General features: G+C 48.7%; 3 protein-coding genes across 6 annotated transcripts; 1 reads left to right on the top strand and 2 right to left on the bottom strand.

The window, feature by feature from the left end:
• The first annotated feature begins 45 nt into the window (after positions 1–45).
• On the top strand, positions 46–8,488 carry NDUFA6 (NADH:ubiquinone oxidoreductase subunit A6). The gene is made up of 3 exons (XM_020876869.2): positions 46–237; positions 7,362–7,477; positions 8,282–8,488. The coding sequence occupies exons 1-3, from the start codon at positions 99–101 to the stop codon at positions 8,411–8,413; spliced, it is 387 nt and encodes a 128-aa protein (XP_020732528.1). The 5' UTR covers positions 46–98; the 3' UTR covers positions 8,414–8,488.
• Positions 8,489–9,527: 1,039 nt separating this feature from the next.
• SMDT1 (single-pass membrane protein with aspartate rich tail 1) lies at positions 9,528–13,782 on the bottom strand. The gene is made up of 3 exons (XM_020876870.2): positions 13,492–13,782; positions 11,085–11,225; positions 9,528–9,773 (listed from the first exon to the last, which is right to left on the bottom strand). The coding sequence occupies exons 1-2, from the start codon at positions 13,675–13,677 to the stop codon at positions 11,088–11,090; spliced, it is 324 nt and encodes a 107-aa protein (XP_020732529.2). The 5' UTR covers positions 13,678–13,782; the 3' UTR covers positions 9,528–9,773; positions 11,085–11,087.
• A 119-nt stretch (positions 13,783–13,901) lies between these two features.
• Positions 13,902–19,189, bottom strand: PHETA2 (PH domain containing endocytic trafficking adaptor 2). 4 transcript variants are annotated; one of them, XR_011482943.1, is made up of 4 exons: positions 18,817–18,959; positions 17,475–17,558; positions 15,539–16,456; positions 13,902–13,990 (listed from the first exon to the last, which is right to left on the bottom strand). XR_011482943.1 is itself a non-coding variant. In XM_020876867.2 (3 exons), exon 3 carries the CDS (start codon positions 16,449–16,451, stop codon positions 15,663–15,665), a length of 789 nt encoding a protein of 262 aa, XP_020732526.1. In that variant the 5' UTR covers positions 16,452–16,456; positions 17,475–17,558; positions 18,988–19,189; the 3' UTR covers positions 14,087–15,662. The 4 variants fall into 4 exon arrangements, 3 of the variants coding, with proteins under 3 accessions (XP_020732526.1, XP_020732527.1, XP_020732525.1); XM_020876867.2 differs by lacking the exons at positions 13,902–13,990; positions 18,817–18,959 and adding an exon at positions 18,988–19,189 and having other exon boundaries at positions 14,087–16,456; XM_020876868.2 differs by lacking the exon at positions 13,902–13,990 and having other exon boundaries at positions 14,087–16,456.
• Positions 19,190–20,247: the final 1,058 nt, after the last annotated feature.

Here is a 20,247-nt window from a genome sequence, read left to right as displayed (position 1 = left end):
GGGACTTTAAGTTCTAGCCAATGAGAAAAAAGATTCGTCCCTAGGCCGCACTTACAGGTCGAAACGGGGTGGAGTTGGGAAGTGATTTTCTCAGCAAGATGGCGGCGAGCGGACTCCGCCAGGCTGCTGTTGCGGCTAGCACCTCGGTGAAGCCCATTTTCAGTCGGGACATGAACGAGGCCAAGCGGAGGGTGCGCGAGCTCTACCGAGCCTGGTATCGGGAAGTGCCGAACACTGGTGAGAGGCAGCGGCTCACGCGGGGCCCGGGAGGCAGTCGCCCAAGGTCGCAGCCGTCCCGGCCTCCCGTTTCTGCCGGGCCGAGCTGAGGTCACCAACTTGAGCAGAGGTGATTCCGAGCGCTTCAGGCGAGTAGGGTCACACGAGCCTTGGTGGACCTGACCTGGCGGCGGCGCGCGGGTCAGACCAGCCGTGCTGTGCGTCGGAGCCGCGCTTCTAGGCGCCCTCGCTGTTTGGCCCCCTAATTCTTCCTGAACCCTTGGGAGGGAGAGCCGGGACTGTCAGTGACACACTTCGTTTTGTAGATGAAGCATTTGAGGCCCTTAGAGTCGAAGTGATCTGTGCAAGGCCGAGGGCCCGCCCCTGGTGGATCTGGAACCCAACTCGAGTTCCTGAATGTATTTACAGACTCTTCATTAGGTTATACAGATAAGGGGTTGTGGGGTTTCAGCGATCACCTGGTTCCCACATCCACCGCAGGGAAGCAGTACCGGGGAAGGGAAGTGAGTTTCCCAAGGTCATCCAGTAAGACGGTGGTGCCTTTTCCAGTCCCTCCGGGTGAGGTGGCCTCCTGCAGTCTCCCAGGTCTTTTTACCTAGCTCCACAGGCCCCTAATATTCCTTAGGAACTCCTTTCCCTGCCCCCACCAGCACCCCTGTCTTCATTTAGATGTCAGAGAGCCAGTCTGTCCTCCTGAAGGATTAAAACATAAGTTCCCTGGGTTCAGAGAGATTTTGTCTTGGCATCTCCATCAGTGCTGCTGCCCAGTGTCCCTGACCAAAGAAAAGTTGGACAAACTGTCAAGGGCAGTACAAATATCAGGCACTGTCGATATTTTGTGATTGTCTATTCTGAGTTAGTGTGTTTTAGGGCTTCTGCCTGCAATGCTGGAGACCAGGGTTCGATCCCTGGGTTGGAAAGATCCCCTGGAGAAGTGTGTTTTAATGGAGGCCACCATTGGTGGTCTGAGAGGAGTTGTGTTTTTAAGTGACCTGAGCACCATAGCTCTCAGGGCTGCCACTTCTGTACCTGTGTGTGAGAAGCAGTAGAATGTAGTTACATGGACTTGCCTCCAAACCCTGGCCCTTACTAGCTGTGTTACCATGAACAAGCTATTTCATCTCACTATGCCTCAGTTTCCTCATTTGTAGAATGATAATAATAGTATCTTCAGAGAGTTGCTCTGTTAAATTAAGTTTATGCATCTAAAGTACTTGGCATAGGGTCTGACATTTTAGACACTCATTAAATGCTGCTCCTCTTGCTGCTTGTTATTGTTACTGTTATTTATAGGGCTTACTGTCCATGCAGAACCCAGCTCTTTACTGTATGAGAGCTGTGTCTGCTCCACAATGTTACTGCCCTCAGGTTGACTTTTTAAGAGGTTATCAAGGATCAGAATTTAAACTTGAAACCCAGAGGATACAAGGAAAGGAGAAACCTGAGTGATCCCTGGGGACTACAAATTCACAGACGTCCAGGGAACAGATGGATAAGTGTAGGGCAGTGATAGTAGCAAGTGTGTGAGGTGGTGTGTGTATTCAAATGCAGATGTTTAAAAATAGGTTTGCCTGGCAGAACACTTTGTGGGTGCCCAAGAATGTTTTCTTGTTGCAGGGAGGACAGGAGGTGGGGGACAAGACCCAGATGACAGGAAGAATACTTTGCAAAGGGTAAAACATCAATGACTGAACTAAGGCTAGAGCCCAGATATTGAGTTAATTCAGAACCAACACCCTCCAAGACTGTCCCTCAAATACTGTTTGAGAAGATAAGCCCAGAGTCAGGAGGGTCCTGAGAAGAGGAAGAGAAACCAGGGGATTACAGCAGCCTGTAGAGCAGGGGAGATTCCAGGTAGGGGGGGCTCCAGGGGGTGCAACACCTTTGTGGGGAGGATCAGTGATCTGTAGCTTGTTTGCTCAGGCCTGTGTACACCAGTGTCATGATATCCATCACAGGATTTCAGCTGAGGATCCAAACTAAGGATTGGGAATAAGTAAAAGTATTGATAATAACTAACATTCATTCATATCTAACATTCATCATTGTAATTATCATGTTTGGTTCAGTCGCTCAGTCGTGTTCAACTCTTTGCAATCCCATGGACTGCAGCACGCCAGGCCTCCCTGTCCATCACCAACTCCCGGAGTTTACTCAAACTCATGTCCATTGAGTCAGTGATGCCATCCAACCATCTCATCCTCTGTTGTCCCCTTCTCCTCCTGCCTTCATCTTTCCCAGCATCAGGGTCTTTTCAGATGAATCAGTTCTTTGCATCAGGTGGCCAAAGTACTGGAGTTTCAGCTTCAGCATCAGTCCTTCCAATGAATATTCAGGACTGATTTCCTTTAAGATAGACTGGTTGGATCTCTTTGCAGTCCAAGGGACTTTCAAGAGTCTTCTCTAACACCACAGTTCAAAAGCATCAATTCTTTGGCGCTCAGCTTTCTTTATAGTCCAACTCTCACATCCATACATGACTACTGGAAAAACCATAGCTTTGACTAGACGGACCTTTGTTGGCAAAGTAATGTCTCTGCTTTTTAATATGCCATCTAGGTTGATCATATCTTTCCTTCCAAGGAGCAAGCATCTTAATTTCATGGCTGCAGTCACCACCTGCAGTGATTTTGGAGCCCCCAAAAATAAAGTCTGTCACTGTTTCCATTGTTTCCCCATCTATTTGCCATGAAGTGATGGGACCAGATGTCATGATCTTAGTTTTCTGAATGTTGAGTTTTAAGCCAGCTTTTTCACACTCCTCTTTCACTTTCATCAAGAGGCTGTTAGGTTCTTCTTCACTTTCTGCCATAAAGGTAGTGTCATCTGCATATCTGAGATTATTGATATTTCTCCCTGCAATCTTGATTCCAGCTTGTGCTTCATGTGTAGAGTTGCCTCTTGTGTTGTTGGAAGAGAGTGTTTGCTATGACCAGTGCATTCTCTTGACAAAACTCTGTTAGTCTTTGCCCTGCTTCATTTTGTACTCCAAGGCCAAACTTGCCTGTGGTGTTAGTTCTAGAAGGTCTTGTGGGTCTTCACAGAACCATTCATGTCAGCTTCTTTGGCATTAGTGGTTGGGACATAGACTTGGATTACTGTGGTATTGAATGGTTTGCCTTAGAAATGAACCAAGATCATGCTGTCGTTTTTGAGATTTGCACAATTGCATAATAATTATTATGTTAGTTATTAGCAATACTATACTTTTACTTATTCCCAATCCTTAGTTCGGATCCTCGGCTGAAATCCCCAGTGATGGATATCGTGACACCAGTGTACACACTTGCCTGAGCAACATTCATTGGGGGCTTCCCAGGTGGCTCAGTGGTAAAGAATCCACCTACCAGTGCAAGGAGATGCAGGAAACCCGGGTTCAGTCCCTGGGCTGGAAAGATACCCTGGAAGAGGAAATGGCAGCTCAATGCAGTATTTTTGCTCCGGGAATTCTGTGGACAGAGGATCCTGGTGGGCTGCAGTCTGTGGGGCTGCAGAGATTCGGACACGACTGAGTAATGGAACACACACACAGCATTCATTGAAATGCAAACATGTGGCCCAGCACTGTGCCAGATGCCTCACTGTGGTGTGGGTTCCAGTTGTTTCCCTGTCTTACAGATGAGAAAACTGAGGCACATAAGCTTGTCTCACATCACACCATCAGACCCTGATTGTCTGCTCAGCTCCTGCTGTAGTTTTCCCTGAAATCTCACAGGGCCCAGTTATGCTGCACACTTGGAACAGACTGCCATTTGCCTGGGTGGTTGCCTCTGCATGGAAGCACAGAACAAAACCTCCGCAGATTCCCTCCTTTGAAAAAAATAATACATGCTGCTTGCTGGTTACAGTGTGACAGGAGACTTTCTATAGAAACTATTCATTTAATTTCCATTTTACTGGGTACTTCTTGTACTACAGGGTCAGTACTAGATGCCTAGAGAGATAGAAAAGTGATTAAAACACAACCCTGCCTTCAAGAGTCTTATGGTCTACTCAGGAAAATAGGCATATAACCAGATCATTAAAACCCCAAACATAATAGAGGCATGGGAAATAAATGCTGCAATTTGTAACAGTTAACATCTGTATCAGTGTGTTACTAAGATGTTGTCAGTTGATTTTTACCACATTCCTGTAAAGGAGTTAGGTCAGAGGTTATTTTCTCTCCTGTGTTTTAGATGAGGAAGCAGACTGAGGAGTTGTACCCCAGCCAAGGTCATTGTTCATGATGGTGTGGAGACCTTACCCAGCTCATTTGACCCCAGATCCCATGCTCTTTTTCATCACACCATGCTACCTTCCCATCTCAGGATCTCCTGGCACTTGGTATAAATGCTCCCAAAATGAATTGGAGCAAATGACTGAGAATCGTACCAGTGTCATCCTTCCTCATGTGTCGAGCCTTCCTGACTCAGAAAAGCCTTAACAGTAACTTGAGGAAAACACGTACCGTGGAAGTCACCTTCATCCAGAAGGGGCACTTTCATATCTTCCTCTTGAGCCTCGCAGATGCTTTTAAAATTGAAATTAAAATATTCAGGATTCAAAGAGTAAGCCAGGAATCTGTGAGTTGAGAAGGAACAGTTGGAATTGGTTTACACCAGGGCTTCTCGACAGCAACATCTGTGCTGGATAGTTCCTTGTTGTGGAGACTGCCCTGTGCCTTGTAGGATGTTTAGCAACATGCCTGTCGTCCACCCAGTGATGCCATTAGCACTCTTCCCCGTCGCTCTGACCGTCAAAAATGCCTCCAGATGTTGCCAAGTGTTCTGGTGGGCAGAATCATCACAGGTTTGACGGCCACCGATTTAGACCAAAGAACAGTTCGGCAGACTGGTGCTTAGCTGTCCTGATTGCCTTCCTGTAGCCTGTCTCAAGGGTGAAGGGGTGTGTTCAGGGGGGTGGGATAGGAGGACAGCTGGGACAAAGCTATGGAATTTGTCTCTTTAGAAACAAGGATTCTTAACCTGAGAGGAGAGACTTTCAGGGATCTTTGAACAACATTGTAAGCAAAACTTTGCCTTTGTGCCTGTGAACATATTCCTGAGAAGATTCACACGCCCAGTGCACTGGTGTGTGGTTCGGGAGACCTTGGGGAATGGGAGTCAGGTGGACACCAGCTCCGCTCGTGTGCATGGAGGCACCTTGGTTTTTCTCCTGAGGTTGGACCGAATTCTAGTATGAAAATGTAGGAGAGGTAAGCACTGATAGCAGGGGGAAGATTCCTCATACTCCTTTCCTTAATTGTAAATTAAGGAACCAACAGCCTGGATTCTTGGCCTCTGTTTGCCAGGGATCAGTTGTCTGACTTCAGGCAAGTCCCCACAGCGCTCTAGTGGTAAGATTCCAACGTTGAGGATCCAGGTTGGTTTGCAATAATTTGTGTCTCTGTCTTACTGTCTCTTTGCTGGCTCTTTTCTAAAATTCCTGATGTGATACTGTGGTGTGTTTTGGCTGTGCTGGGTCTCTGTGGCTGCTCAGATGTTCTCTAGTTGCCGTGAGAGGGCTGAGGCTGCTCTTCGTTGTGGTGCCCGGGCTTCTCTTACCCAGAAGCTCGCGCTCTCGGCGTGTGGGCTCAGTTAGTCGTGGCGCAAGGGCTTAGTTGCCCCAGTGTGTGGGATCTCCCCAAAGCAGGGATCAAACCTGTGTCCCCTTCATTGGCAGGCGGATTCTTAACCACTGGACCACCAGGAAAGCCCCTGCCATTTTCAGTGCCGTGAATACTGCCCCCACGGTTGCTTTTAGGCTCTCAGTGGAGTCGCTGACGGCACATTTGGGAAGAGCTGTGTATAATTGGCTCATCATGGCAGGCTGCTCCAGCACTCCACTGGAGACGAGTTCTTTAACACTTTCCTGTAAAGCTGGGGTGCAGTTTCTCCTGTTAGATTCTGCTGTTGCTTATTCTTTGGTTGAGTCAGCCTGGCATGCTCTTTCCCTCAGCAGAGCTTTATTTTTCTATTGCTGTCACTAAGCTACCTGTATAATTAAAGATTCATGCTTTGTTGTTGGTTAATTCAGTCATGAGATGGCCCTCATGGTTTTCAGAGCTGGCTGTAATGGCTCCATAGACTAGAGTGGACCTGTCACAGGAATGGCCACACCGCAGGGTATTCTCACCAATGAGCCCACTGGTCTCCTCAACCACAGTGCTCATTCTAGTCTATGAGCCTGGTTATGCTTTCTGCTTACCTTATGTGCCCCTTTCTTCCCTCCTTATCCCATCTACCTACCATACAAGACTCCGTTCATGTCCTTGTCATCAGCAAATCCACTGAAGGCCAACTGCCAGAGATGAGAATGAAATGACTGAACCCTAATTTTCAAAGACACATGTATGTTTTGTCAAACTCCCAGGTCACTGAGTCTGTCCCACTGTTTTAGCACTTAATCAGGGATTACTGAATATTGTGATTTTTGCAGTGTTTGCACTGGTGGATTTAAGACCTAGAAAGCAGGAGCTGTTAGATCTTAAATTTCCCTCTCCTTCCCCTTGGTAAACCGAATATGGTAGTAACTGCCTGCTGGATTGACACCTTTCCCTATCTGCACACTCAGCAGCCTCCCTCAGCTCTTAAGTTTGCATGGTACACAAACCTATACCGTATCGTTGTATGTTAATGTCAGCCCTGCATCTCTTGCCGGTTGTTCTGTGTAATAATAATGCTGACATTTATTGAGAGCTTATTCCATGCCAGGCACTGGCCTAAGCATCTTTCCTTCTCTCATAGAATCCTCACAGCAGCTCTGGAGTTAGTATGTGCTGCTCGCCTCCTCATTTCACCAGTAAATAAACACCCTCAGGCATAGAGAAGTTTAACGTATACAGAATCATACAGCTGATAGACGACAAAGCTGGGATTTGAACCCAGGTTATTCGTACTCTTGAGCTGTGCTGTGCTGCCTCTTCAAATGCAGTGGGCTTGTTTCCCCAAACAAAACGTAAGCTCTTGAGACAGTACCACATCTCACGCTTCTTCACATCCTCAAGTACCGAGCTTAGACTCAGGCTAATATTTGGTGAATGGAGTGAATGGGCAACCTATGTATTCAGTGAGTAGACATTGACTCAATTTTTAAAAAACACATTTTAACCATCTCTATCCTGAATCATGTTTTCTCTCTAGTGCATCTATTCCAGCTAGACATCTCTGTGAAACAGGGACGTGATAAAGTCCGGGAAATGTTTAAGAAGAATGCGCACGTCACAGACCCCAGGGTGGTTGATCTTCTGGTAATTAAGGTAACTGACTCTCCCTGATTTAAAAAGAAGAAGCCAACTTGTCCAGAGCTTTCCAGATGAATATTTTATCACCCAAATTTAAAAGCAACAACTGGGTCAGCAACTGTTATTTAAAAGAGAAGGCAACTTGTCCAGAGCTTTCCAGATGAATATTTTATCACCCAAATTTAAAAGCAACAACTGGGTCAGCAACTGTTACCTAGTGTTTCAAAGGAACAATTGATTGGAGGTTCTCACCTGGTTAAATAGATTATAAGATTATTCAAGGGAAAATTCACTGGGGCTTGCATTTTAAAACTAAAAAAAGAAAGAGGGAAGTTTGAATTCTTCTTGAACCTCATCCATGCAAGTTACCGCTTCACCACGTTGCCAGTTTACAGCCAGAAGAGCAGGCCAGTTGGCTGAGTGAGTGGAGTCAGATCCTGGGCTTGATTCTGTCTCTCTGGTCTGTCTCACTAGCATCAGTGGCAACTTCAGCACGGACCAGTAAGTAACGTGGAAAGAATGGTACATGTTAAGCCAGTCAGGTTAGGCAGTCATGGGGCAGAGGCCTGGTGACCAAAAGTTATCCCCTTGGAACCAGTCAGCCAGAGGGTTAAAAATATATATATTTGACAGGCCTCAGAGATTATTTAGTCCACCACCTCATTTTCCAGATGCAGAAACTATGGTCTGGACAGGGCATATTACTTGCCCAAGGTCACTCAACAAGTCAGTGCGAGAGAGGATCGAACTCTGGCCTTCAGTGTTGTATTCCTTCCACCCAGCCACCCTTGACTGAGCCCTGTCCCCTCACTTGTACAGGGAAAGATGGAGCTGGAAGAAACTATTAAAGTGTGGAAGCAGCGGACACATGTTATGCGATTTTTCCATGAAACAGAAGCACCAAGGCCAAAGGATTTCCTGTCCAAGTTCTATGTTGGGCACGACCCGTGAAATCACTCAATGGAAAAGGTGCATGTTGATATTTAAATATTTTAAAGCAAAAATAAACTCAACATATGACGGTCATTTCAAGATATTCCATTGGTTCCCCAGTGGGAAGCTCTACTTCTGTAGTCTCTCACTTTTTGTCTGAACAAGTTGGGTCCGGTATACACACCACCTGTTCTTTCCCTTTTCCTGAAGTGTGGTGTTTCCAGTAAATTAGATTTCTCTTTTCTCCGAGCCTTGCATGTCGGTAAACAGAAGGAAGAGGCCATCTGCTCAGAAACTGTCATTCTGGGTATGTGCTAGATGGCTTCGTTAACTTGGCTGTTTCTATAGCCACCAGGAGTGGATAGCTTGGTATGATGGCACAGATTATCCAAAATTAACCAGCTTTTACTGTTGGAAAGGGTTAGAGCAGCACTAAGAGGCTGAGAGGTGGAGCTGACAAGCTGGGCTCTTTCCCTGGGTTCTGAAGAAAATGTCTGCTCAGCAGCCTAGCCCTCTACTTGCAACAATGCTGGTCCTTAAAATGAAGTTAACTTCCTTCTCAGGCATTCTGCTAGAGACACAGCTGTTCAGTGCACACACGGAGCAGAAATATTCCCTTTGTAAACTGAGGTGTAGCTCAAGTGACAGGAAAACATTTTGACCCCACTTAAAGAACTGTTGGCTCTGGATGGTGGTGGTCTCTGGTCCATCCCTGGACAGTCTAAATGCTGGAAAAGGGGCTTCAGTATCTATAGATACAATCACCCTGAGGAGTCCCAAATTTTTCAGCACCAACAGCCCCTTTATTATTTTTTCAGCTAAGGAACCCATGTTTTGCTAAAAAGTGGTATTTCTCAAGGACTTATTTAAACACTCAAAGCTGTTTCTGATTGCATGTGATAGCTAGCCAGTGTTACTCAGCACAAAAGTTTCAGCCCTTAGTTAGCCTGTGCAACTGTTAGGCTTTTATAAATAATGAAAATTTGTCCCAGGTTCCCCAAATTACTTTGTGGTTCCACAGGGGCCTGAAGACCCTGGGTTGTAAATCAAAGACCTATTTGTTCAGTGGATAGAGACAGGACAGCAGGGACAAGAAACTGCAGCTACAGCTGACTTGAGAGACCAGCCATCATTCAGTCACACAGAGTTGATGTTTATTATGGTTTTTCATAACCTGATTATGCTCAGTGGACAGCACATCTCCGGGAACCTCCCAGAGCCTGGGGATTTGGGCTGTGGTCACAGACCGTGTAGGGGTCTTCACTGGAGTTGGGAGGCTGAGGGCTTTCCCCGGGCCCATCTGACGGGAAAGGAGGAGAGGCTGCAAGCATCACCATTTCTTAAGTTAGGGCTTTCTCTTCTGTCCTTTCTCCATGCCCTGCAAAAAAGGAAAGCAGCAATGAACTGGCTGACAAAACAGACCTCTAACCATATACTGAGAGAGAATTCCACAGAGGTTCTACCAAACATGGCAGGAGAAAGGCGGTTTTGAGTACATTCAATTATTCATTCATAAATTTACATTCACCAGAGACCGGGCACTGGGGCCCCAAAGATATTTAAGAAAAAAAAAAAAAAACATGTTTCCTGCAGCAAGAATGTAGTCGAGTAGAGTTTAGGGTATATCTTAAGCGTATAATACTGAATACCACAAGTGGTACTGATCAGTAAGGGGACACAGCAGTCACTTTCCAGTGGAGGAATGAGGAAAGACTTCATCAAAGATAATGAAGAACTGGTAGAAATAAGCACAAGTGCGAAACAGTCTTTCAGTCGGGAGGGATAATGGGCTACTGCCTGGGAGTGGGTAAGAGTGGGGAATTCAAGACATAGTGAATAACTGGGGATAGGTATGTGGTTGGGAATATGGAAGATGAGGCTGGAATAACAGGTGTCACCAGATCATGACAAGCCTTAAAAACCAAAGAGTCAGGAGGGTTCTTATTTACAGAAGTAATACAGCCAAGCAGCACTTATTAGGGCAGTCAACACAAGAAAGCTGAATGGAACTGGCCCTGGAGAAAGGTGTGTGAGCAGTGTGTGAGCCAGGCTGCAGTGCCTGTGCACAGACTGCACCGGTAACCGGAGCGCACTGACAAGGGCCTGTAGTTTCTAAATTTCAGTGTGGAGCTGATGAAATGAAGCTGTGGTAGGCGTGTAAGGCATACTAAATTGTCTACAGAGTTCGTGGGTTGAGAGAATTGAAGGTACATAAGGGGCAACTGGGCTTCCCTAGAGGCTTAAACTGCAAAGAATCTGCCTGCAATGCAGGAGCCCAGCACTCAATCCCTGGGTCAGAACGGAAGATCCCGTGGAGAAGGGAATGGCTGCCCACTTCAGCATTCTTGCCTGGAGAATCCCACGGACAGAGCAGCCTCAAGGGCTACAGTTCATCAGGGTCACAGAAATCAGACACGACTGAGCGACTAACACTTTCAAAAGGGCAAACAGAAAAGGGTGGTTGGGATTCAACCTGGTTGGAAGAGACCCCAGTGAATTTTGTAAGTCAATAAGATAGTTTCCTTCATCCAACATAGAGAAAAGGTGACGTAAAAGATGTTAGTCAGCAAGTGTGTAAATTCATTAAAAGTCCGTGCTCCTGCGTGGAGTGTTCAAATCACATCACAGTTCAGAGGCTCCACCCCACTTCCCGCTCCTGGTCCATGTAGGGGTGAGAAGCAAATCTTACCTGTTAGTCATCATCGTCGTCGTCCTCTGGAACAAAAATGTCATGTTCCTCAAGTAGAGCAGCAAAGTTCTTGCTAATGAGTGTCCCGACATAGAGAAAGGGGATCACAATGGAGAACACGCGGAGAAGGCCAAAGGACATCTGCAGAGGGTCAGAGTGGTGGCTGTGAGCTCCAGTGCCCACTCTAGGAAGACCACAGGCCTGGCCCTCTCAGGGGCATTCCCTCCTGTGGACCTCAGATTCATCATAAGCAACCTGATTTTAAAGTCCTTGAAAAAATTTGGAGCAAGAAAAATGATTAGAAGAAGAGAGAGAGTGATTCTATGGCCACCAAACTGTACATCAGAAAGAAAAATACAAGGCACTCTTACATCTAAAAATTAGGGCTACTGCTGCTAAGTCACTTCAGTTGTGTCCAAATTAGGGCAAGAGCTATTAGTTACTTGCAGATGCTTTTAAACAGGTGAGAAGGTACTAGGAGGTGGACTAGGGAAATAAGAGTTCAGTTTTGCTTCAGTAAGTCACTAAATACATGCAAGCAGATTACAAAATTATGAACATGTACAGTGGAGATATTCTGTAGAGTTCTTTAACTGGTTCCCTGGTGCCTGACCAATTTATCTTCACTATATTACATTTTAGAAACGTGTATTTTGAAAACAGTATGTCTTTATAGTAAAAGACTAGCTATTTAAATAGACTTGAGAAGTTTCAATAAAATCTCAACATTTCCTCTCATTATTTCTCTACAGGGGTTCCCCCCCCACCTCAAAAAATGTTTTTTTTTCAATCGTGCCTCTTTATAAAGGCTGCTGTTTCCTAACATGGACCTGGTTTCTTGCTGTGAAACAGGCTTGAATTCACTCTGTGTAAGCTTGCGTTGGCCACACTAGCTTTAAAAGAATTTGTTGTGTATTTAAAAGATGCTGAGATACAGAAATGAGAAAGGTTGAAGGAAAGCCAGGGCAATGTGGTGGCATGAATGTCAAAGGAAGACCATTTGCAAGCAGAAGTCAATTATGCCTCAGATGTATTTTAAGAAATTAAGTAAGGGTTTGGGAAGGGTTTATTGGATCTAGCTACACACAGGCTCTTGGTAACTGGTGTGAACAATAACAGTGGAGGTAGATTTGCTAAATCCTAGTTGTTACGGGCTGAGGAGAGACTGCAAGAGGAAATGTGAATATAAGTATAGAAAACCCTATGGATAGCTTTACTGTGAACAGAGGATTAGGATAATACAGTAGCTAGGAAGAAATTTAGGGGGAGCATTTTTTTAAGCATAGAAATATTAAAGTTAGAAAATGTTTAAATCTGGGTATAGAATTATACCAAGGAATAGAATTAGGTATAGAAAAAGGAACAAAATAACTTATATAACAAAGATTTAAGGGAGAATAAGATCAAGATCAAGTAAAATCACGATAGATAAGAAATGATACATTTCATTTTAAAAGGAAGAAAGGGAAAAAAGATGAATGTACATGCATGGAAGTTTTTAAGTTTGCTCATAGCTATAGGAAATCAGGAAATGCTCATCTGATGCTTTCTACTTTCTCAACCACTTAAATGGAGATATATGTTTAAATTCAATGTTTACAAGAGTGGAGAAGGCCTTGGAGGTTGGAGGCCTGGAGGTTGGAAAAAAAAAAAAAAAGAATTTGTTTTTGTTTTGTAACTCTCGCACAGACCTGGAATAAAAAAAAAAAAGCAAACTTATTCTGTATAAGGGATTGTTCTTATTTTACTGAAAAAACTCCAAGGGTACTGAGGGCATGTAATAACACTCAGTAGTGGGAAAACAGGACCTGGTGGGGGCTTTACCAATAGGAAATCTGAATTCCAGAACCTAACTCAGCTGCTAGCTTTGCATACTGGCTTCACTACTCTGGCCCCTCATTTTTCATTTGTAAAAACACTGATTGTAATAATTCCCTGCACACCTAGTTACATGAATTAAAAACTAGGTCCAAACTCACAAAAAGATAAGGTCTGTCCCACGAACCGTTTATTTACCAATGCGTTTTTCATCCCATCAACTACGAAGTAGTTAAGTTACAAGACTTGTCTATACTTTATGCATAAAGCAGACTCCTTTGGCTCCAAACAGCCAGGGCACTGCGCTCCTCTGGATGAGCTAGTGCAAAGTGCCGTCTTTTTCCGCTCTCGACCCCCATCTCCTATCTCCCTGTACCCAGCTCAACAACGACCACTAACTAAACCGGCCACTTCCTCCCATTTGTCAAAACTAGCAGTGCTTCAGCGCAAAAATTTGTCCTTGATCCGGCTTCCGGTCTAAGGCAGTCATTCGACTGGCCTTTGCAGCTGTCAATCAGCGTCAACCTGCACACACTCCCCACAATGATTGGCCTCGGCCCCTTCGCCCCGCCTTCAGGCAGACACTCACTTTCACCGGTTTGGGCAAAATGGCGCCGCTGCGAGTAACGATGACTGACCTCGACGGTACCAGACTCCGACCTGAGCAGCTCCGTCCGGCAGAAACATCACCACCTTTCCTCAGGGTCAGCCCGCTCCGGGAAGCCCCAGATCCGACGCGTACCAATGCGAACCACCGAGCTGCTCCGGACGCCATCTCCCAGCTCCGCCCCTAGTCCGGGTCCCAGAACCCCAGTGCCCGGGCCCAGTGACGCCCTCGGGAAGAACGCCGCCCTAAGCCTCGCGAGACTGTAGAGATCGGACGAGAGATTCGGCTCACAGACTTGCGCAGTGCACCTAGTTCCTGCTGCGGCACATGGTGACGTCACGAGGATGACGCCGAGGCCCGGGTACACGCCTCATTCCAGGCTTGGTGGGCGGGACCATCTGACGGGTAGTTCTTGTGAGACTTGCAAATTTCTGTTATTCTGACACCCAGGACAGCCAAGGCTTGTTCGAGCAGAGAGTTACTGAAATGAAAGACCACTTTAATTGAACTTCAAACTATCGTGTTTTTTTGAACATTTTAAAAATACAATTCAAATTTATTATTTGTGCTACTTAAATGATTTTGGAATTTTATTTCATGCCACGGTATATGTTATGTACAACAAAGTGGAAAATATATCTGAAAGGGGGAAAATATATCTGAAAGGGGGGAAATAGGGGCTTTCACACAAGCTGCTAAAAAAAGAACCAATACGAGTAATAAACACGGTGTTTTTAATCGTATAAAAAGCACTGTAACAATAAGAAATACAACCAAAAAACCTATAATATCTGTGTATAAAACAAGAGACACAGGCTGTGGGACTCCCGTACATGGCTAGGAAGGTAGCCCCTCTTCTTAGGAAACAAACAACAAACCTAGCTTCCTCGGAGCAGGTCCTGGACCCTAGGCAGCATCGCAGCCTCCTGGACTGAAAGAGGCTCTTAAGGTGAAGCCGAAGGCTCTAGGCCTAGCTGGCCCCTCGTCAGGCCTCATAAGACCCCATAAGACCCCAGTGAGGGAGAGAAGCTAAGAAGGGAGAGACTGTATATACTGGACGAGGCTCTGAATCTTCCATCCAGTCGCTGCCACCAGAATCCTTAGGGTGCCAGGCTGATCGGCCTCTGGCCCTGTCTACCCAGTCACTTTGCCTCTGAGAACAACTGGTAAAGAAAATGCTTGGCACCATGCTGGTGACAGTAGGAACCAGAGGGTCTTGGCAGATACACACTGGGTAATAAGAAAGACTGAAGGAGTTCCTAGGGGTGTCTGGATCAGGAATACCTTTAGGGGCCCAGTCAAGAAAGAAGAGTTTATCACAGGGTGCCAGGAATCCTATGTCCAAGCTCCTAGAATGCCCAGGACTGAAATTCAAAGTCACTGACTTTCCCAGGAAGCCCACTTCAGCTTCCCACTTGGCAGCTGAGGACAGAGTTTCTGCTAACAGAAAAGCTACTGACCCCTCCTGGGGCAGTGACCAGCACCATCTGTTGACAGGGCAGTCAGGGAAAGAAGAGGGGCCCTAACACTTTCTAATCAGGATAAATCCCTCTTTGCTAGCTAAAGGCCCTCTCCCTCCAAAGGGCCCTGTCTTCACTGCAGGATAGGGGTCCCATGTTCAATCTTCTCACCACTCAGGAGGAGCCAGGCCCCAGAAACCCCTGTGACACAGTAAATCCACTTTTTTGACAATGTCAGTCCCTCAAGCCAACACTGCAGGCAACTTCGGGTATTTACACAAGATTCCTCATGATGGAAACTGTAGAATTGTATAGGTGAAGGCAGAGTGGCCTGTGGTCATGTGATATTACCCACTTCATTAATATCCCCTGAGAGAGGGGCAGTCCAGTGCAGAGTCAGCAGACCTGAGTCTTGCTCTGTGACTGCTGAACAAGCCACGTCTCCTCTCTGGGCCTCAGGAAATAAATGGGTTGAAAGTTAATGATTTCTCAGTTCCCTCTAGGCATGAAGGTGGACTTGGTTCTTCCCTGAGGGAAAAACCTAAAGAAGCAGGAAGGAGAGAGCTCACCTCAAAAGCAACTTCAGAAAGCAGTTAAAAAAAAAAAATGAACCTGTGAAACCTCAAACTCCTGAAGAAGCGCTGGCCCTGGTGTCCTGCCCAGCAGGACAAGGAGCCCCCGCAGGGCCCAGGCTCAGGGTCTGTCCTGGTCCTTGCATTCTGGTGGGCTCTCCTGGGCCTTCTGCAGCCAGGCCCGCCTCAGCTCCATAATCTCCCGGCCGTACCACTCATGCAGGGTAGAGAAGCAGGAGGTCTCGGGGGACACGGGGCTCTGCCCCCTGCCTAGGAGGAGGCTGGCAGGGCCCTGCAGCTCCCACTCGGCCAAGCCCCGCCCTGCTGGCCGGCTGCCCCCTTCTTCCACCAAGCCCATTGGGCTGCAATCTCTGGAGAGGGAGTGGCCGTTCTCCAGGCCAGGAGACCAGCGGTCAGGAGCCTGGGGCTTGCAGCGGCTGGAAACGGCCTTCCAGGATGAACGGCGGTGCAGGTCCAGGCTGTGGCGGGCTTCACGCAACTGGCTCTCCAGCTCGCGCACCACCAGGCGCATGTAGCCAAAGCTTGCCCGAGACAGCGCCTTCACCCAGGCCTCCTGAGCCGCCGGCCCATCTGCCGCGAGCAGGTGTGGGCGCACCCCAGGAGCGTCGAAGCGGATGGCGAAGGCAAACTCTTCAGGCACGGGAGCCTCAGCCAGCTCCACCGTGCAGCCCTCCAGCACCACCAGGCTCAGAGGGGCCCGGCCCTCTCGACTCTCAAAGGAGAACAGAAGGTTGCCCTTGAGGACAAACCAGCACCTTCGGCCAGCGCCACTGGGGGTGGGTGGCATCCCTGCGCCTCCCCAAGTGCGCAGGAAGCCTGTGTGATCTGCGGGAGAGTCGCTCAGTGCGTAGTGGGCCACACTTCTCTCGTTCAGCTTCATGGCTCCCATGAGAACTGTGAGATGACAGAGGCGAACAGCGATCAGAGAGGGAGGCAGCCCTTGCCCCCAGTGGGAAAAAGAGTACTGGCTCTGGAGAAGACCTGGGCCCCAGCCCCGTGGCCTCTTCTTACTTTCTGTGCCCCAAGGTTCTCAGTGTCTCCATCTGTGAAATGGGCTAGTCTCCCTGCCTTTGCTCTCTAAGGGTTGTGAGGATCATGCAAAAAAAAAAAACCAAAAAAAAAAACTGGATATCAGAGGACTCAGAGAAAAGGAAAATGTCATTTGTGTCAGACCAGGAAGTATGGCAGGGCTGTGAACAGCTTTTTAAAACCCAAAGGAAAAGGCATCAGCTGGGCTGAAATGGACCACAAGCTCATAAAAACCATTGTGCTTATGTCACCCCCTAATCTGAGGGCCCCTTAGCTCCAACCCTGAAGCCAACCATCCAGGGTTTCCGCGGGTCCCTGCTGGCCTTTCATTTGATAATGGCACAGTTGTCCTTTTGCTGCCTGCAGGGCCAGATAGGGCTGGAGTAGGGTAGGCCTGCCTCATTCCTCGATCAGTGTGGGTTCAGATAGGGGCCTTCTCGGTAACAAGTACAAACACAGGGCGTGGTGGAGTAAGATCAACCTCAGCTACCAAGTGTTGATGCCCCATACGTGTGTGCTAAGTCACTTCAGTTGTGTCCGACTCTTTGTGACTCCATGGACTGTAGCCCGCCAGGCTCCTATGTCCATGGGATTCTCCAGGCAAGAATACTGGAGTGGGTTGCCATTTCCTTCTCCAGAGGATCTTCCCGACCCAGGGATCGAACCAGGTCTCTCATGTTGCAGACAGATTCTTTACCATCTGAACCACCAAGGAAGCCCACACAAGTGGCATATAATCCAACTGTTCTCCTGACTCACAGAAAACTGAGACCAGAACGGTGAAGGTGAACTTCCCAGGATCACGTGGCCAATGAGAAGCAGAGCTTGGTCTCCTGATTCCCTCACCTCTTTGGGGGGCAAGTCCTGGCAGTGACCCACTTACCCTCAGAGCTCCCTGGGCAGGGGTAGGGGCCTCTCTTGTCTGGCCACACGGCTCAGCCCTTCGACCGCGTGGTTTCCAGGACACCTGCAAAAGAATTCTCAAACACAGTCAATCCATCCTAAAGGATTGGATTTACTCCTACTCAGCCTCCTACTCGGCCTCAGGTCAAATGAAACCACCACCTCCTCCAGGAAGCGCTTCCTGACCCCTGATAATCTACTGCCCTGCCCAAAACACACATACACACACAGGTCCACCCAGGCCCAGCACTTAAAAGCAATTTAAGGATCTGAGTCCCATGGTCCTGATCATCACTCTTTGGACCTCAGCGCCCTGCCCTCTAAGGCTAGGTCAGAGTTAAGTGCCCACATAGCTTGTTGCTTTTCCCTTTTAGTACTTGCCACATAGTTTATCTGTGGTCTTTAAGTAACCTAATTTGAGAGGCCTGCCCTGATCACTATATGTAAGGTGGTCCTGATCAGGAAGGTGGTCTGATCAAAGGTGACCCAACAGCAGCCTTCATCCCACAATGATCTCCTTTGTGTTTACAGCGCTGTCCCCAGCCCCAGAATGTCTAGAACCAACCAAATGGACTTGGTTCCAGCCCCTTGCAGGGCTTGGGGAGGCCCTCAGAAAGTATTTGTTAAAATAACTGAATACAATAGTGGACAAAATAAAGCCCCTCCTTCCTAGAGCCTACATTTCCGAGGGGGAGGCAACCTGTTAAAAAAAAAAAAAAGGACAAAAATAAGTAATAATGTCTTTTAAAATCAATTCAATAACGTGAAGACCCGTCTTGATAAGGGCTATGGAGAAGCAAGCCGGGTCCTGAGATGGGGGCGGGGCCGGTCTCCGATGGTGGTCGGAGGAGAAGGAAGAGAAAAACACAGTTGGTTGGTTCCTTGAGCAGTGGCCTCACCTCCCGGCCGTCCAGCACTGGGGCGCGGAGAGGAGATCCTGAGCCGAGCTAACTGTCTCCCCTCCCCGAGGAAGGGCGTCTCCTCTCCACCCGGTTGCCGGGTTAACGGGGCCCGCATTTCAACTGCGGCGGGAATCCGCTGCACCGCATTTTTCTAGATTCTTTTGTTAGAGGAGCGGCGGGCTGGGGCGTGGGACCCACTGGCCATGGCCACCGCGGCGGGGGGGGTGGGGGGGGGGTGTCTGACCCGCTGTCGCCCAGAAACGGAGTGGCCTCACCGGGAACTCCGCGGCCAGAGCCGCAGACTCAGGGCGCGGCTGCCGCCTCGGTTTCCCCATCGCGCGGGGAGCGGCCCCGCCACGTCCCCGCGGGCCACGCCTTCCCGGGGCCGCCTCCTCCCGAGCCCGCCGGGCCCGCTCTCACCTCCACGCCCCTGAAGCCCCGGAGCGCGGCCCGCGGGGTGGTCCGGGGCCATTTCGACTCCGGACCCCACGCCTCCGTCCGTCCGGGCCGCTAAACGTGGCCGCGGGAGCCGAGAGACCCCGCCTGGGCGGCTCGAGTTACCGCCCTCACCCCTCCCCGCCCACGACTCACTAGGCCCCGCGATCCACGCCGGGGGGAAACTGAGGCCCGGCCGGCCGTGCCCGGCGTGAGGCCCAGTGCTGGTCGGCGGTGGCCGGCCTCGAACCCGGAGTCCCACCTCGGGCCATCCGGGGGCCTCGGACCCAGGCCACCTCCCAAGAACTTCGAGACCTTCTCTTTCCCCCTCTCCAGCCCCCCTCTCTCCGCCCGGCCCACTTCTCGCACAGAGCCAAGTCTGGGACGGCCTCGGCCCAGACGCCTCCTCTGGGCGGGCTCCTATCCAGTCCGCGAGGCCCAGCCCAGCTTCCCAGCCACCCAACCCAGCCACCCAACCCAGCCCCCTGGAGTCGGCTGGATCTCCGCTTCCGGGTGGAGGGGATTATCCATTTCTGCTTCCTTCACTCCTGCCAGCCTGCAACCCATCTTCAGCGCCCAGGCTCTGCCTGGGGTCAGTGGACAGGTAGGCCTGCGGTAAAAGGACGCAGGAGTGCACAACCAAACACTGGGGAGGCTTTCCTGACAGCCCGGGGAGCCTGGTGAGCTCAGAACAGCTGCCCATGAACTTGCTGGTTGTCACCTCTAGAGAGTTCTGGCCGTGGCAGTTCCTGCAAGAACGCTCCTGCTTCCCAGCGCTACCCCAAGGCTCTTAACTCCTCCGAGCTCCTTCACATTATTTAGGCCTCAGTTCCTGTCCCCTCCCCAGCCATGAGAAAGCAGCCTGTCCGCAGGTCTCTACCACATCCCTGGTTTGTATTTGCATGATAACACTAACCACTTATATAAAAAAAAGTTCCCTACATTTCATGCTTTTATTTTCTGTTTATTATCTGTCTCCCCCACTAACTTTTATTCAGTTACTAATAGACACCATAATAAATGAGATAGGAGGCAATAAGTTCTGTGGAAAATACAGAGCAGGGACAAGGAGTCTGGGAATGGAGGGGGGGCCAGGTTGGAAGGTTGCAGTTTTAAATAGAATGGTCATGGTAGGCCTCACCTAGGCGACATTTGAGAAATAATTGAAGGAAACGAGGGAGCCAGTCATGCCAGAATCTGGAGGGGGGAGCATTCCAGGCAGAAGGAACAGCTACTGCAATGGCTCTGAGACCTGTTGTGTTTGAGGAACTGAAAGGAGGCGTGAGTGTGTGTGTGTGTGTGTGTGTGTGTGTGTTGGGGAGTGGCAGGAGCCGCAGGATACTGGGTTAGAATGTGTGGGGTGGGGCTTTGTAAATCTCTGAGGGTTGGTACTCCAGACTGAAATGAACAGCCATC

This window comes from Odocoileus virginianus, chromosome 23 (genome assembly GCF_023699985.2).
Source record: "Odocoileus virginianus isolate 20LAN1187 ecotype Illinois chromosome 23, Ovbor_1.2, whole genome shotgun sequence".
Classification (NCBI taxonomy): Eukaryota; Metazoa; Chordata; class Mammalia; order Artiodactyla; family Cervidae; genus Odocoileus; species Odocoileus virginianus.
Note: the sequence above shows the minus strand (reverse complement) of the source record. Positions and strands in the feature narration are given on the sequence as shown.

What these genes read in the sequence shown, in the direction of transcription:
- NDUFA6 (XM_020876869.2), top strand. Translation starts at nt 99, where the DNA reads ATGGCGGCGAGCGGACTCCGCCAGGCTGCTGTTGCGGCTAGCACCTCG. An exon ending in TCGGGAAGTGCCGAACACTG is followed by an intron (nt 238 to 7,361) that starts GTGAGAGGCAGC and finishes TTTTCTCTCTAG; the next exon opens with TGCATCTATTCCAGCTAGAC. An exon ending in TTGATCTTCTGGTAATTAAG is followed by an intron (nt 7,478 to 8,281) that starts GTAACTGACTCT and finishes TCACTTGTACAG; the next exon opens with GGAAAGATGGAGCTGGAAGA.
- SMDT1 (XM_020876870.2), bottom strand. Translation starts at nt 13,677, where the DNA reads ATGGCGTCCGGAGCAGCTCGGTGGTTCGCATTGGTACGCGTCGGATCT. An exon ending in TTTTGCCCAAACCGGTGAAA is followed by an intron (nt 11,226 to 13,491) that starts GTGAGTGTCTGC and finishes GACCCTCTGCAG; the next exon opens with ATGTCCTTTGGCCTTCTCCG.
- PHETA2 (XM_020876867.2), bottom strand. Translation starts at nt 16,451, where the DNA reads ATGGGAGCCATGAAGCTGAACGAGAGAAGTGTGGCCCACTACGCACTG.